At 40.0% G+C, this 18057-nt stretch overlaps 1 protein-coding gene across 1 annotated transcript; it reads left to right on the top strand.

The window, feature by feature from the left end:
- The first annotated feature begins 11666 nt into the window (after nt 1–11666).
- LOC111601640 (jacalin-related lectin 34) lies at nt 11667–12416 on the top strand. Its single transcript, XM_023318309.2, has one exon. It carries the CDS (start codon nt 11667–11669, stop codon nt 12414–12416), a length of 750 nt encoding a protein of 249 aa, XP_023174077.1.
- The last annotated feature ends 5641 nt before the right edge of the window (nt 12417–18057 follow it).

The raw sequence follows: 18057 nt of genomic DNA, 5'->3' as shown, positions 1-18057 counted from the left end.
AGATATAGATATAGATATAGATATAGATATAGATAGATATAGATATAGATATAGATATAGATATAGATATAGATATAGATATAGATATAGATATAGATATAGATATAGATATAGATATAGATATAGATATAGATATAGATATAGATATAGATATAGATATAGATATAGATATAGATATAGATATAGATATAGATATAGATATAGATAGATATAGATATAGATATAGATATAGATATAGATATAGATATAGATATAGATATAGATATAGATATAGATATAGATATAGATATAGATATAGATATAGATATAGATATAGATATAGATATAGATATAGATATAGATATAGATATAGATATAGATATAGATATAGATATAGATATAGATATAGATATAGATATAGATATAGATATAGATATAGATATAGATATAGATATAGATATAGATATAGATATAGATATAGATATAGATATAGATATAGATATAGATATAGATATAGATATAGATATAGATATAGATATAGATATAGATATAGATATAGATATAGATATAGATATAGATATAGATATAGATATAGATATAGATATAGATATAGATATAGATATAGATATAGATATAGATATAGATATAGATATAGATATAGATATAGATATAGATATAGATATAGATATAGATATAGATATAGATATAGATATAGATATAGATATAGATATAGATATAGATATAGATATAGATATAGATATAGATATAGATATAGATATAGATATAGATATAGATATAATAAGATCTAGATATAGATATAGATATAGATATAGATATAGATATAGATATAGATATAGATATAGATATAGATATAGATATAGATATAGATATAGATATAGATATAGATATAGATATAGTATAGATATAGATATAGATATAGATATAGATATAGATATAGATAAGATATAGATATAGATATAGATATAGATATAGATATAGATATAGATATAGATATAGATATAGATATAGATATAGATATAGATATAGATATAGATATCGATATAGATATAGATATAGCTATAGATATAGATATAGATATAGAATAGATATAGATATAGATATAGATAATAGATATAGATATAGATATAGCTATAGATGATAGATATTAGATTATAGATATAGCATAGATATAGATATAGATATAGATATAGATATAGCTATAGATATAGATATAGATATAGATCTAGAGATTAGATAATAGATATCGATATAGATATAGATATAGATATAGATACGATATAGATATAGATATAGATATAGATATAGATATAGATATAGATATAGATATAGATATAGATATAGATATAGATATAGATATAGATATAGATATAGATATAGATATAGATATAGATATAGATATAGATATAGATATAGATATAGATATAGATATAGATATAGATATAGATATAGATATAGATATAGATATAGATATAGATATAGATATAGATATAGATATAGATATAGATATAGATATAGATATAGATATAGATATAGATATAGATATAGATATAGATATAGATATAGATATAGATATAGATATAGATATAGATATAGATATAGACAGAGAACAGATCTTAAAAGTAAATTTACTCATAACTTAAATAAAACTTTCTTGTTTTCTTCAGCATTTAAATTGAAAACTTTCTTTTAAAGATCATATGATCAAGAATAAGAAGAAGAAGAAGAAACATATATAAGATTAGATTCTTTTAGTATACAACAAAAGAAGAGTTTTCTATCTTATGCTAACCAAGGTGTCATTAAGGGTCGTCAGGGGAACGCAGCTTAGTGAACTTGGATGCATGAGTTTTGGAATGTTTTCGATTTCATTTGCCCTCAGGCGTAGCAAATCGAAGCGGGCAGCCGATGTCTAATGACTGCCATAGATAGGCAAACAGAAAACAAAGAAATGCCGACCAACAATCGACAGCCGACACAGTCAACGCCCCCATGAAGACGCCACAAAGGGCATGACTAATGCAAAATGACCGAGCATGCTCATAAACACCTCATCAGCGATCATTACGAAGCCTTCTACGAACGGAATTCGAAATAAATAGATGGCAACGAGCAATGGCAGCGGCAACGGCAACGGCAACGGCCACAAATGCCATATGAAATATGTCTCAATAAATTTGGAGCAGTCGACGACGATGCCGACGATCGACGCTGACGGTCGACAGAGAGTGAGGCATAAATCTTGCAGCCGATCACAGCTCATTAAAAAATTAAATTAATAAAACTTAATTTGCACATAAGCCGAAAGAACTGAAGCAGCCCCCAGAAATCACATCGGCAACAATGCAGTCCCACAGCAAATTACCAAATCGTAGCTCCAAATTAGCTGCCCACCAGCTCCGCCAGATCGTGGCGATCGTTGTTTGGGTTTTTCTTTTATTTTTTTTTTTGCTTTTGTTTTCAGTTTTTTTTTCTGTTGCTCTCTAATTTGATACCCTGCACTGGGGACGAGGGTATCTATGCGAGAGACAGTTCATAAGTTTCTGTATACATCTAAAAGAGTTAGATCAAGTTATCTTGGCTCATTCAAGTTTTTGTTTAGACCAATGTTAAAACTGTCTTAGTGCTATGCAGTTTATATATATCTGATCATTATACCAAGCATTAATCTAAAATTTATTCATAAATTACTAAACTTCAATCCATTTGATATATATTGATATTGTGTCAAGTGAATATCTTCACAATCCTGGGTATCTTCAAGTCGAGCAATCGTCATCAAAGCGCTTTTACTAGTTTTGTTTTTATTGTTTTGAGGGCGTTTTCGCTGCGTCGCTTTCGACGATTTTTATAGGCGACGACGATGTCGTCCACTCGCTGCTGAAATTGATCAATTTGGCTGGTTTTTAATGTGTCAAAAGCGACGCCGACTGAGAGGGCAAATTGGCTGGACATTGTCTTAGCTTTATTAGCTGCCACGCCCAGTTCATATATTTTTGGCCAATTTACGCAGCAGTTCACAAGCCTTTTTAAGTCAACTAACCCAGTTGTCAGCTAGTTAGCCAGCTATCTTTTTATATCAAAAGTGCAAGTCTCCAAAAATACAAAAATAGAGTACTCTACACAACTTTCCACTAGTTTGTATTATACTACTCTGCACCACTCTATACAACTCTATCCTAATCTACACTAATCTCCACTGCTCTCCACTTCTGTTTACTACTCTCCACTACTTTTCACTCCTTTCCATTACTCTCCACTATTCTCCACTACTTTCCATTTCATTCCACTACTCTTTACTCCACTCTCCACTACTCTCCACTACTCTCCACTACTCTACACTACTCTCCACTACTCTACACTTCTCTCCACTACTCTCTACTCCTCTCCACTACTCTACACTACTCTCCACTCCTCTCCACTCCTCTCCACTACTCTCCACTACTCTCTACTCCTCTCCACTACTCTACACTACTCTCCACTACTCTTCACTCCATTCTCCACGGCTCTTCTCTACTCTCTACTACTCTCCATAACTCTTCACTACAACCCACTCCTCTTGAATAATCTCCTCTACTATTTTTTTTACTACGCCTTGCACTACTCTTCATTATACTACTCTACATTACACTACTCTACATTGCACCAATCTCCACTTCTCTTCACTACTCTTCTCTATTCTCCACCACTCTCCACAAGTCTATATTACTGCACAATTATCTGTAGTGTCTTGGTCTACGTTAGACTAACCCAAGCCGCAGTCTGCACATGCCTCCACATCTCACCACAACGCAGCACAATTCTTTAGAACTTCGAGTAGATGCGGTAAAGGCAATTTGTTTTATGTGGAAGGCCTGGGACACAAATCAATTACGCGCCCTCTTCAGTTGCCACGGCGCACATTAATGAAAATCAGAGGAAAATTCAATGACGACCTCAGCCACATGCAGCGTCGCCGTCAAAAACCAAAAACCAAGAAAAAAAAAATAACTAAACGAAAAAAAAAAAAAAATAAAAAAAATTAAACGATACGAAACGAAATGAAATGAAATGAAAACTGAGACACGGTAGTTTTTGCCTCAATTTGGGTAAAACAAATTCATTACGCAAGAACAACAACAACGGCAGCTAGAGCGCAACGGATGCGGCCCATGACAAATGAAGGGCCGCCCAGCGGGTGTCGCAAGCCAATAAAGCGAGCCACACACAACGTGCCTCCGATCCGTTGGAGTCTACGGTTTTCCAGCTCGGACTTGGGACTACGAGCCAGGCTTAGCGTGAAAAATGCGTGTGAGAAAAGCCACACAAGTTGCCAACTTGAGCATCTTAAGCGTTTTTGATTGAGTTGCATTTCCTATCGGGCGAGCGCCTTTCGGAACACTTTCCATATAAAAACAGAAACGGAAACTTTCATTGGAAAATCGCTGTGTAACCGTAGACAGCTTCAAAAAAATAACAAAAAAAAAATCAGAAAAAATCAACGAATAAGAGAAGACTCTCGCTTATGACGACCAAATGTTGACAAAACAAACAAATAAACAATAATCGCTGACTGGGCGAGCGACCGGCGCCAATTCAAAGGAAATCCGAGGCTCGAGGGCAAAAAAGTCGAAATGAGGCCAAGCGATGCTAACAAGAGCACATCGTGCACAAAGTTGCGACTCAAATTACGGCAACAAAAAACTGAAGATGGAAAAAATATATAGAAATTTTCGTAGGAATGAAGTCAAGGCAGGTGTGCACGACTAGCAGATATCCTGTTTAGCTATGAGCATTCTTATGATTCAACAATTTGGCATGACAAATGGGGGCTAATCGATATATATGGATTAGTTATTAATAAAATTTATCGATATATATCGATTAATTATCGAACATATTAATAGTTGTAGTCGAAATGTACTCTGCCTAGCTCTCATTTTCTTATATAAAATAAGTAGAGATGTACAAATTTACTGTATATCGATATTTATCGATCTGATTGAATATAGTTATGGACGAATAATTGATTACGTAGTCTGCTTACTTACAAATGCAGTGATGTTTCTTCCAAAATTAATACAAGTATTACAAATTGTAGCTGTTCTAATCGATATCGATACTAATCGAATCGCTTAAATTTAGTCTCAATATTCCACGTGGCTTAAATTTCAATTTCGTCAATTGACTCATATTCAAACTATTAAAAACTTAGATAATGTAACTATTAATTGAAACGATACTTATCGATTTCATGGAATAGAATAGATTGGCATGTTTCTAAATTGGCTCAGCTGATATGATATCGCACCTGTCTCGTATCCCGCTCATGCATTTCACATTGCTACAGGGTATTCGAAGATGAAATCGATGCCCCGATTTCAGCTATGAAACAAAACAAATCTTGAGGAGATCTCTTGCTCGCTCGCTGTCTCCGCTTGACATGTAAGTAACGAACGACAGCCAGCGCCTGTCATTATCCTTTTGTGCGTTTCCTGGCCGCCTCTGTAATACGAGACATTAAAAAAAAACAGAAGAAAAAACGAGAATGAAGTTAAGTAAGAAAGAAACCAAGGAGAAAACAAAAAAAAACACATCGAATAAAGAAAAGTCAAGTGCGAGAGCGAGAGCGTCCTTCAATCATTTGGTTTTTGTGTTGAGCCCAAAACGCAGAGGCACTTGACGAGTATCTTAAAGGATAAGTGCATGGGCCGGCACTTGAGTGCAGGACATTTACATAAAACTCGCATTTGATGACCACATGCGAGTGGCCTTCATTTTTTGGCGCCCATTAAATTAAAATGCGCTTAAGTGGACGCTCGACTGGCCCTGAGTCGGGCACGCCCTCAAGTGCATCCGCATCCATCAGCGGCGAACGTTACGGAACCCGAGACGCTGGACGCAGCACGCAGGACGCTGGTTGCAAGAATGCAGCGCACTAATTGCCAAAAAGTGTTGTGCTTCAAGTTGAATAGTTTTTTTTTTTTTGGTTTTTTGTTTTCTTTGTTTTTGGGCTGCGCCAAGGAAATTTGATTTTCATGTTTTGGATGTTTTGGTCTCGCCCAGCAGCTAGCGCTAAATTATAGCTAGGCAAATGCAGCGGCTCTTCAAGGTGGGCGAGCCCTACAAAATAAAGCATAACTCATTCCCATTGCCCAATTGCCCCAAGTGGCAGCTGCAACTGACAGATGCCACAGCTCTAACTTGATGACATCGCCATGAATCACACACACTCAGCTCTCAGCTATCAGCTCTTAGCTATTAGCTCTCAACTGAATTGCATAATCAGGTGTTAATTGCAATCATAGCGATAGGCAATCTGCTAGCATTGCTTAATTGCTCCAATCAGAGAGAATTACTAGAAAAACCCTATTCTATTTGAAGTACTTTTATCTGCTATTACATAATTGTTTAGCATTTGCTATTTCAAAAAAAGTTTCGACTTTTAGTGAAATAAATTTTTAAAATTTAAATTTATTTTTTTTTTATTTTTTTAATTTTGATTTTAATTATTATTTTTTTATTTATTCATTATTATTTTTAGAATTTTGTTATTCCTTTTAATTTTTTCATTTATATTCTTTTTATTTTTAGAGTTTGAAATTTGTATTAATTTTTTTTGTAATTTTCAAAGCAATAAATAAATCAAATTTGAACTTATTATATCATATTTTTGGAAATTAAAATTTAAAAGTTCTTAAATTAATAAAAACTAAGTTTATATTTTCGCAAATAAATTTAAATAGTAAAAATCTAAGAATATTATTAAAAAAATTATATAAAAATTAAATAAAAAATTAAAAATTTAAAATTTTAATGTATACTTATTTAAAAGTTGATGTTAAAAATATATATATTATTATGCTAAAAGCCGTGTAAGCTTTGGATTCATCTAGAGACTTTGGCCATTAACAAGCTTAGTCCAAGTTATAGAAACATGCGGTAGAAATACTTGAATTAAAGCATTAAAGCAAAGTTTTCATTATTTAGTATTATTCTTAGAGAAACTTTATGCTACAGCAATTTCAAGACTGAAATTGAAATTGAAATTTTTGAAAATTTATTTAATTTATTTTAAGTTGAAAAAAATAAATTTTTTTATTTCAGTTAAATAATCATGAAATAATTTTTACAATTTTTTTTTTTTAAACTTTAGTTAGGTAAGACAACGTTGCTGGCCGGATATGCACGTCGTAAGTACCGTTGCTGCTATGGATATGTGAGCTGGTAGTATGGCATGTGTCTCAGGCCTGTATTGGCATAGTTGCTACATTCGTTTTTCAGGCGAGCGAATACAGCAAATAGCTGCAGCTTTAGCTCCGTTGTTGCTGTCAAGATGTTGCTAATGCAGCCGCGACGCGTCGTGGCAGTGGAATGTTTCATTTTGACCCGGCAGCCGGGTACAATATCCCAGACAAAGGCGCAGACATGGACATGCCATGTATGTAGAATACATACGCACGTTCGTCAGATATATATATATATATTGTATATATGGGGATTTGCATTCGCATTCGCGCTCCAGACTCTGCCCAGGGACTTTGGACTTGTGGCCTGTGTGGCATCAGCTGTCTGCCGCTTGAGTTCTGCTGGCATTCGGATCTGTTGCTAAGGCGACCGAAATAGCTGCTCGTTGACAAACGAAATTTCCAGCCTATGTCAACGACGCGCCGCAGCGCTAGCCCAAAAATAGATCGCTCGCCCCCAAATGCCAGACCCCGGTTGCCGCTAGATACTCGCTCTACTTACAACTACTTCTACGTCTCTTCTTTTTCGCATTAAACATGTCAAACGCTCGTCTGGGCGCGTCTGGCTCATCGTCGGCTGCAATTAATAAAGGTGCGACATGGCAAGCAGATCGCTGCTCGCTGCTCGCTGCTGGCTGCTGGCTGCTGGCGGGGGTCGCGTGCAACTGGTCGCTGAGCCGCCCTCTTTGCGCCCCATTGTAGAAATGTGTCTGTGTCTGATCCGAAAATAGCTGCGCTCTGAAATGAGAGGTCTTTTAGGGGGGCCGCTTCCTGTTCCTCCCCGTGGCTGTGTGTTAATTTGGCTCGCCCCGCTGGGCTGGCGACTTAAGTGGTAAGCTAAGATCCTCCCCCTGCCCCTCCCCCCGACGTGCTCATGCCCCGCATTTGTGTTATTTATTTGCTGCGTCTGTTTGTCATTTTGTAGATCGGGCCACCGGTCCATCCCCTAAAAATAATGCCACCTTTGGCTCTATGCTGAGGGGCTTACCTGATGGGGGCGCACGGCTGGGAGCGATTATTGATCTCTAAGCATAGATTCGTTACATTTCCGCGGCTATTTTAAGTAACGTCAACATTCCCCAACTGAAAACACTTCCGTTGCCCATGTTGACATTGCGCTTCGAGTGTGACCAGCCAGCACGAAAATATCTTCGAAATGGCAGAGACTTTGTGGCATTTGCCATAAATTCTAGTAAATATATTGAGTGTTTTTTCTAGAGTTACGCAAGTTGAAATTATAATAAAACACAGCAATTTATTTTTAATATCAATAAGAGGAAGTTTTTTGAATTGAGAACTTTATTTCATTTGTGTTTATGTGCACAAAGTGCAATCTGAAACTGCAGAGCATATATTTGTGTATCTAAAGGAGTTGTCAAAAGCTTCTAGACTGTCCCTACTACAACTGCAACAATTCTGCTTCATTGAACAAAAAATTGTCTTCATCATTATGAAAGCCTTGAAATGAACGAAGTGCATGATCAGTTTAATGAATATAACTGTTTGTTTGATAACAAATTTTAATATTTGGCAAGCTTTGCTCTGATTTATCAAATGTCAAGCCTGAGTCAATAAAAGTCCACTAACAGCTGTTAAATGAATTGTTAAACAAAATTTTGTTGTTAACTCAAAGCTGTGAAACTCTAGAAAAAACAACTTATATGAGTACTGAAGTCCAGAGACAATTGGCTTGGTCTAAGATCTGCCCTGTTGATTAGTTTTGTGGGCCATATTCTTTCTTTCTTTCGAGCTTGTCAGGCAACTATTTTGCCAAGATTCGCAGCTGGCTCGATTGATTTGATTTCAATTTGGGTTTTTTTTATACTTTCCAGTTTTTATGGACGCTAGAAATTGCAGTTGTGGCTGCTGCCTAGGATCAGGCGCTGTCATGTGGCGCAAACATTTGGCGTCTGCAGTTCAGTGTGTGTGTGCCCAATCGTAACCCCATTAAAATGTCATGGAATTTCACTTAAAATTCCTTGCAATTTTCCCCCATTTTGGGCAAACTGCTTTTTGTTTTGTCGCTATAGGAGGCGGGCGGAGCTAGAGTCAGGGGTCAGGGGTCTAGTCTAGGCACTGCTGCATGTTAGCTGCTGCTGCTGAGGTAGCTGTGGCAAAAACTTTGACTGGCATTCTATTGCCCGACACATTGCCAGTGCCATTGCACGTGGAAATGAAGTGCGTGCGGTTTTCGCTTAACGTTTTGCATTGCATTTCGAGAATGGCTGCCCCTCGACCTACGAGCCACGGCCCCACGACCCAAACCCAACACACACATACGTGCCAAATGGGGCCTGTGAATATGCGTATGGCTGTTTTTGCTTTGCAGCAGTTGCCGTGGCCTCTTTGTTGTTGTTGATGTTGCTGCTGTTGCGGCTGTTGCTGTTGATATTGCTGCAGTTCCTTCTGCCATTGGTAGCAGCTATTGCTGATGTCGCCGTTGCCATTGCTATCAGCAGCAGCTATTGCCGTTGTTGCTGCTGTGGCTGTGGCTGTTGCTGTTGCTGTTGCTGTTGCTGTTGCTGCCGCTTTCCTGCCAGCTGGACGTCCTTCCGCATTTCTTTAACGTTGCTGCCGCTGTCATTGATATGCCGCTGCGACGTGCAACGTCTTCGCTTGCCTCGTTAATTGTCATTGCTTCGCTTTAAGCCGCTCACCAATTGTTGTTGCTGCTGCGCTGCTATTTTCACGCGCGGTTAGCGGCCGTAATTGCATTGCCAAGTAAACGACGCACCGCATGTGTATAGCTAGGGGTGTGCGTGTGTGTGCGTGGGTGTGCGTTGGCGCAAGTGAAATTTATTTCAACAGCCCCGCCAGGCCGTCAGCAAAGTGTCGTTTACGCCAAAAACTTGGGCCGTGCGGCCCGCCTGCACAGTGGGCCACAGGCTGTCGAAAATTGCTGCCAATTCAATTAGAGGCGCGTTATGCAGCGGCCAAAGCTGTGCCTGACACACAAGAGACCATTTCAAAAACTAATTTCAGCCAAGACATTTCAAGCACTTTTCAATTTGCAAGCGGTATTTGGTCGACATTTGGGCAATCTGCGAATGAGTGCAACTTATAGAAGCTAGTGAAGCTTGGCTCGTCTTGCTGTTGGGTATGCTAGTCGGATACTCCCTTCAGAGGCGCTGCAACGGGTTTAATTTATTTAGGATGCATGAGACTAAGCTTTTTGGCTTGAACTTAACTTTAGAAAAAGTTATAGATATATATATATAAATGTAAGTATACAGTGGGAATTTTTATATCGGAATTTCAAGTCAAGAGTTCAATCTATTCTATGGTTATATATTTATCTATATATAGAATCGGTTTTTGTTATATCTGATTTTAAGTAGAAGGAGCTTCTATTTAGATCTCTATACGCCTGAAATTTGATATATCTATATATATATAAATACTCTAGACTCTTTAGTCTAAGTCTCTGTTGACTGTTGAGATCGTAGAAGATCGGAAGAAACTATATCTATTACAATTGGAGTTGCTCTAGAGCTATTCTAGACTCTAGGCTCTTTAGTCTAAATCTCTATATAGCCATTGAGGGCGTAGAAGATCGGAAGAATCCATATATATTATAGCTTCAATTACTGTAGAGCTATTCTAGACTCTAGACTCTAGACTTTAGACTCTAGACTGTAGACTCTTTAGTCTAAGTCTCTTTATATCTGTAAATACAACTGTTGAGGATGTAGCAGATCGGAAGGAACTATTCCCTATACAGCTTGAGTTTTTGTTGAGCTATTCTAGATGCTAAACACTGTAGCCTCAATCTCTATATATCTGTAGCTACAACCATTAGAAACAGATCGAAAGAACGCAAAGCTATTAAAGTTCGAATTACTTTAGCACTTTTCTAGACTCTATGCTCCAGACCTCACAGTCTGTCTCCATATTGATTGAACTTGAACCTACTCTAGAGCTAGATCCAAATCAGTCAGTTGCAGTCAAGTTTTCCTAGCCACTCAGCAGTTGGCATTGCCTAAGTCACTTCGACTTCGTTGACTACAATTGTAGAGAGTTCAGATGCCCTGCACAAAAGTCTTGAGGCGCGATTGTTACCTCATTGTTGGCCTGGACGCTTGTCGAATTTTCATTTTCATTTTGTGAACGGCACTTGAGCCGATTCGTAGCGATCTGCGACGAGTTAGCTCTGTGCTGGACAAACAATGGGCACTTGACACGCTTAGAAAGCGACGGCCCAGCGCTGAAATTTGGCTGCAGGGCGTATGCGGCTTTCTAATGGCCAGCGAAAAGCTCTGGCAATGATCTGAGCATATTTGCAATTGTGCCCAGCATAGAATCGATGCGAAGAAAGCGTACATTGTGTATGGGATCCAATCGATATGGCATTTGCCATATCATGGCAAAGAGACGCCAGCTCGATCGCTATAAAAGCCGACGAGTCGCCGGACCTGGCCAACAGTCAACAAAGTCGACGGCACAATGACACGAGGCGTTCACATTTGGGCTCTGCTGGCGGCTGTGGTCGGACAGGCGCTGCTCTCGTCGGGCGCAGCAATTGCTGCTGATGCGGATCAGTCGCGGCTGGCCGGGCTCTATGTCAAGGATGGCAATCAGAATGGGCAGCTGCGCTTTCTGGCCTCCGGCCTCAATACCAATACGAATGGTGTCGGCGGCGTCGGCGGCAACAATGGGCTGAATGCTGCGCTCAACGAGTTCATCACCAACAAGCAGGACATGCTCGAACAGCTGCGTCCTGTCACCGGCACCGGCACTGGCACTGGCACTGGCCTGGGACTGGGCACAGGCCTAGGCACTGGCCTCGGCACTGGCCTCGGTACTGGCCTCGGCACTGGCCTAGGCACCGGCGCAGCTAGCAGCAACGGCGCTGCCAATGGCGCCATCTATGTGAGTCTGGCCAACGGCAATGGCAATGGCTCGCCCGTAACCACCACCGGCACAGCTGGCACTGGGACCGCCGGCACCGGTGTGAGCAACAGTCAGGCTGCCCTCAATCAGGTCATCTATGGCTCCTCGCCCGTCAACGGCTTGCTGCCCCAGGTCATTGGCCAGGCGGTGGCCACCCGTGCAGGTGGCAATCGGCGACGCGTCCAGCAGCGTCGCCGTCGCGTCAACAAGAAGGGCAAAGGCAGACGTCGTCGCAGGGGCAACAAGGGCAAAAATGGCAAGAAGCGACCCAAAGTGGTCGTCGTGCGTCCCAATCGCGGCTGAGCCAAGTCCTCAGCCCAACAACTTACACTAAGCAACACAATTTTTTTTTTTTTTTGAAATTTATGTACGAAATTAAATTATTTATTTATGCAGTGAATTTTGCTAACGAAACTATTTGTTTAGTTATTGAAAAACTGGAAGGGAATCAACGTCTTTGGGTTGATTCAGTCGGAAAGACAACTATCAATGGTAATCGAGGCTATACTGAGATAGTTAAAATGTGTGTCGCAGGCGGAAAGAGGCGTTAATGTTGTGTATCGGCAGCAACAATCGAGTACATCAAATCCTTTCTCTCTATTTGTCCGTTCGTCCGGCCGTCCTTCAGACATTCTTCCATTCAGCTTGATGTACGTCAACCTCGTCAGTTTGACACTCAATATTGTACACGAACAGCCTTCTACGCTTAGTTCAAGTTTTGTTTTCAAATAATCGATAACTCTGCACTGCGTCGATAATAATCTGTTTAGAGCTGGAGTCACCAAATACCTTATTATACCCGAATCGCATTGACTTCACGTGTTAAATGTATTTTGCTCTATATTCTTTTTTTCGATAACTCATACCGTTTTCTTATTATCGATCAAAATCGATAATTTCCTTTCGATTTTTAGGCATGGCTTAAATACCGCAAAGACGGAAGCTTTAAATATTTTTGCAGTATATAGATTTAGTTCATTTCCTTATGCTGCGGTCAGGGTATTAGCTAGTCGGGCACTCCAAGCTCGGGCGCTCTTATCTGCACTTTTTCTTTCTCTGTCTTTTTGCATATTTTTCTGCCTCTATGATTTTCTCCGTCTCCTTCTCTCTCTATATTTAACTCAACCTCTCTGTCTCACCTTTTCACCTTTTCTCTGTATATTTCTCTCTCTCTCTCTCGTGCCTTTCCATGGCGCTTATCAATCGAAGCTTTTCAATTCCTGAATCGTTCACTTAACATAATATCTAAGATATTTCCCTGCGGCATGCTCAATATTTTCTAGCTTTCAGTTGCACTTGCAACCTGGCACTTTAATGGCCTTGACAACTGGTGTGGCGCGTGGCACGTGGCATGTGGCGTTGCCTCTGTGCGCTGCAGTTGCCTGTTGATTTAGCTGCTTTGGTTGCGGACCTGGTCAAGTGCAAGACAAACGGCCGCTCCATGTGGCGGCCAATGGCTTGATAAATGTGCGAGGAGCACAGTTCCACTCTCTCGCCCTTCCGCTTTGTGTGTGTGTGTGTGTGTGTGTGTGTTCATGACTGTAATGAGTTTGTAAGTGGCCCTAATCAGTGTCATAATAATAGAAATTAATCACTTGGCCACCTGCTGCAGTTGCCTAGAAGTGGCCCACTCGGTGGAGTTGGGTCGAGTGTGGTACCAAGGTCCTGTCTCAAGGCTATTTCCTTGGCATGCAAGTGAAGGCTGCGGGCGCTCGGCTGTTGCTGTTGCTGTTGCTGGGGGATTCGTGCGGTTTTGTGCAGCTTGCTGCGCATACTTTGTAAATGTTTTGTAATGATTTGATTTGAAATTCATTTGAATTATTGCTTGCTTCCGGTTTCCGGTGCCTTCGAAATACTTTCCTGTTTCAGTTAAGTCGAGCCACAACCACAGCCAGTCACTGCCACTGGCAGCGGCAGCGGCAGCGGCAGCGGCGGAGGCAGAGTCAGAGTCAGAGTCAGGGCAGCGCCACAGGCGGTCGCACAGTTGTATGCTATGGAAAGGCCACTCTAAAGGCCACTGTGACTTGCATTGCCCGCCCCATCATTCTCCGTCTACATTTGTGATGTACGAGCAACTTAGTTGGGCCATTCCCCAGCTACACACACACGCACACACACATGGCTTTTAGTCTGTCCGTCTGCTCGTCATTTTCACTCGTTGTGTCCCGGGAGTTTATTAAGTACTGCCAAGTATATGCAAGCAGTCCAGTTCGCTGCCTGTGCGGAACTTTGTTAATATGCAAGTGAATGGACATTTCCGGTAGCTAGCGAACGTGCCAGGCCTAGGCACTGCCAATGCCAGCAGACGCAAGACACGGAGTGTAGCCTCCAGACACACACACAGGCGCACTGGCTATGGCCAAGCCCATACTGTGCCTTGCCCAGCTGAAGGGCATATGAGCTTGACGGCACTATAATACAGCGAGAGAGCGAGAGAGAGAGAGCGAGAGCGAGACAGCGAGCGAGCAGAGCCAGCTCTCATAAAGAGATCTACACGTGAACACATTGGATATATATTTGCTTGCCCTTTCGATATGAAAGTTATATACGACTTGTGCTGAGCTTGGTCTGAAATTTATGTTTTATGTATTTTCATGCCTAACAACTAGTTTCATATAATACTTTCTAAGACACAGCACATAACAGAAACTTCGGCCAAGTCTATATGCATTAAAGATTGTTTCCTTTAGAGTCATACAACTTTGAGCTGACAACCCAACTTAACTCAAGAACTTATTTAACAGCTGATAGTTGACTTTTAATGACTATGGCTTGACATTTACTTAATTGGAACAGTGTTTGCCACTTATTGAAATTTGTTATCAAAACAAGGATTCTGTTCGAGAAGTCTTTACTGCAGTTCGTACATTTCAAAGAGTTCATACTGCTGAAGCCAATCTTAGCTTGAATGAATACTTAAATGAGCATTAAGGATACAAATAATGCTTAAGAATGATCCTCAAGCTTTTATCTAAGCTCCTTTAAAACAAGAGAGTTCGACTCTTTGCTATTTAGATGGGCTGGCGGAGGCAGTCTTCAAAAACGTTGATAGTGTTGATTGTGATGCTTATAAAAAGAGCCATTTTAGCTTAAAGTTTGCTAATTAAATGAACAAAAATTATATTTAAATAATAATGTCAGACAATTTACTACTCAAATAAATCCCTTTTTTTGATATTTAAAATATATTTTGGTATTTTATTATAACTTAAACTTATGTAAGTTAACAAAAAACACCAGAGACATGTCTTTAACCTTGCCACAGCTGCCGTTAGCAATCAGTTCATCATTCATTCAGTTCATTCGTGGAGATAAAAACTCGAAGCTAAAGTTTTTGAATGGAATACAAACTATTTCTTGGAGCATTCTGGCTGCCTTCCGTAATATGATTTGCAGCTAACTGCTGCTTTGGCGAGAGCATTTAAGTTTCGGTGTGGGGCTTTGGTGATTTGGCTGCCATTTGCTAGAGTTTTTATTCTCGTTTTCAGCTTTTGGCTCCGTTCATGTGTAATTTTTTTCAATTAAAATGATTTGAGCAGACAACTTTGTATGTCGGACGGGCTGAGGCTCGAGGCTGCTGCTGCTGCTGCTGCTGCTGGCCACAGAAATACTTTTGGCAAAATCATAAATCATGCAGCAGGCAGTCGAGTAGCAGGTGGCGGTGGGTAGTGGAGCAGCGGGTCAGTAGACATGAATCGCATTGGAAATCGACGTCAGTTGCTGGCACCAAAAAAGCGTTGACAGTGCTCAGCAGCAGCAGCAGCAGCAGGAGAAGGAGGGGGAGGGGGAGGGGGAGTAGGAGCAGCAGTTGCAGGAGGCTGGCCAAGTTTCGCTTTACTTTTGAAATAGTTGCAAAGTGGAAAAGTTTGAGCCGCATGCCGCATGCCGCATCATCAGCTGCCACACACACACACACACACATAGGCCACAACTAATGGCAGTTAATGCTCGCATTTGGCATGCAGAGTGCCCCAGACGTAGCCGGAATCAGAGTTGAAGTTGGAGTTAGAGCTGTAACCATTACCAAAGCCAAGTCCTGCCGGCCAGTCGGCCAGCCGGCCTGCCTGTGGTCAGCAGCCATAATTGTAGTTAAGGTTAATAAATGGGCGCCTTTGTCATTTATCAGGCACGGCAAAAAAATAAGGAAAAAAAAGCAACAAATTTACTTGGAATGCTCAATTGGCAAAGGCAAAACATTTAAGCGCTTTCGTTATTCGGTTATTTATTTATTTAGCCTTTTTTTTTTGCTTTCTGTTTGCTCTGTATCGAATTTAAGCTTGGATTTGAGCTGGGCCAGCGTCGCTTTTAATTGCCGTGACGTGTTTGATTTTCATGTTCAGCGGCGGCTTGGAAAGGGTATGCCGGGCATAGCTCGTTTTTCGACTGCTTTGCTCAAGTATCTGACAGGTTGCAGAAGTTGAGAGAGGTATAGAATATATAAGCCGAGCTCATGAATCCCTTGATTATGGCTGATCCACAATAAAAACTCTGAAAGCTGATTATGTGTATAGTTAACTCAAAGCTTGTTCAAATTTAAGGTTCTAGTTAAGTTCCCAGGATCGAATCGCTATGTTACAGAGATAACATTGATTTACTTCACAGTTTACACACAGTTCGCCGAGAAAAAAATTTGACTGTTGAATAAATTAGTTTAGTATATTATATTATATTTAAAATATTAGTTTAATATATTTGGCATTCAAATTAACTTTATAGAAGCCAACAGTTGGTCCTCTGACTATATTATGCCGAAGACTGTTTAAAGCTTGAATCTGACACACAAACTTTATCTATCATATCATATTATATTTATCTATCATACAGAATTGAACTTTTCGCCATTACTCAAAGTTACCTATTAAAAATGGCAATTCAGGTTATATTGGTTATGTGGTTATGTATGCAACAGGCGGCAGAAGGCGTGACAGACAACATAGACTATATATATTCAGAGTTGATCTAGCCACGTCTGTCCGTCCGTTTGAAGGCAACGATTTCGTTAAGCACAAATACTAAATACTTATAATCTTAAATGTGTATTCCTGTTTGCCAAAGTGCCATGCGGTGCTATCTTTTTTTTCGATAACTCATGTCCTATAATTGTTATCGAACAAAATCGATATTTTTTTGTTTTTTTTTTAGCGTTGCTCGAATTATAGAACCTTTAAATTTACTGTAGGGATTTCTGAAATGAATGCACAGATTTTATATATTTCGCATTTGGTAGAGCTCAACCTCTGGAAATTTTACTAATAAAAGTTATTCAACCAATCACAAAATTGTAGCAACAGCAGCTCTGCACAGACTTCAGGGTATCTGCAAGTCGCGCACTGCCGACTCGAGCACTCTGAAATTTCGAATGCGCCCCTCTAGAAGAAATATCGTTTATTGATTTTGCCTAATAGCTGCTCTAGAGCTATTCTCCCGCTCGTTCCCACCAGCTTTTGCTCCACTTTGGCAGGTCTGTTGCTGCAAACAGCTATGTCCGTTTCATATTCCGCTTTCAGATTCAGATTAGATATGTTTTGTCAACTTGTGCTGTAATTAACCCAAGCGTTTAGAATGATGGGCAATCTATATTGTTCCGCAATACCCACAGCGAGACGTACACTTGCTCGCAGTCTTTCCAGCTCTGCTCCTAGCGTAGTTCTCTCTCGCCGTCTCTTGATAGTTTATCTCACTACAAGTCTTCCATTCTTGCTATAGATATTCATGCTATTTACACACACACACAATTGACTATATCAAATTCAAATTACTCAATTTCTATTTCTATATTAGGCCAAGTGCTGGGGAAGGCTAATACGTCGTTATTGGTAAATTAGTGTTTGTTTTTGGTCAGTTGACGTTTGGCTTACTTAGTCGTCGCTTGTCCGCTTCGCAGGCCAATTGGAAGCCAATTTTCAGCTTTGCGGCCTCCGCAGCGGCGTGTGCGACCTTCTCC

The sequence above is a fragment of the Drosophila hydei genome, unplaced genomic scaffold, assembly GCF_003285905.1.
Source record: "Drosophila hydei strain 15085-1641.00,03,60 unplaced genomic scaffold, DhydRS2 tig00000379-arrow-arrow-pilon, whole genome shotgun sequence".
Taxonomy (NCBI): Eukaryota; Metazoa; Arthropoda; class Insecta; order Diptera; family Drosophilidae; genus Drosophila; species Drosophila hydei.
Note: the sequence above shows the minus strand (reverse complement) of the source record. Positions and strands in the feature narration are given on the sequence as shown.

Bases quoted from the DNA above. Each gene is read 5' to 3' on its own strand.
- LOC111601640 (XM_023318309.2), top strand. From the start codon at position 11,667: ATGACACGAGGCGTTCACATTTGGGCTCTGCTGGCGGCTGTGGTCGGA.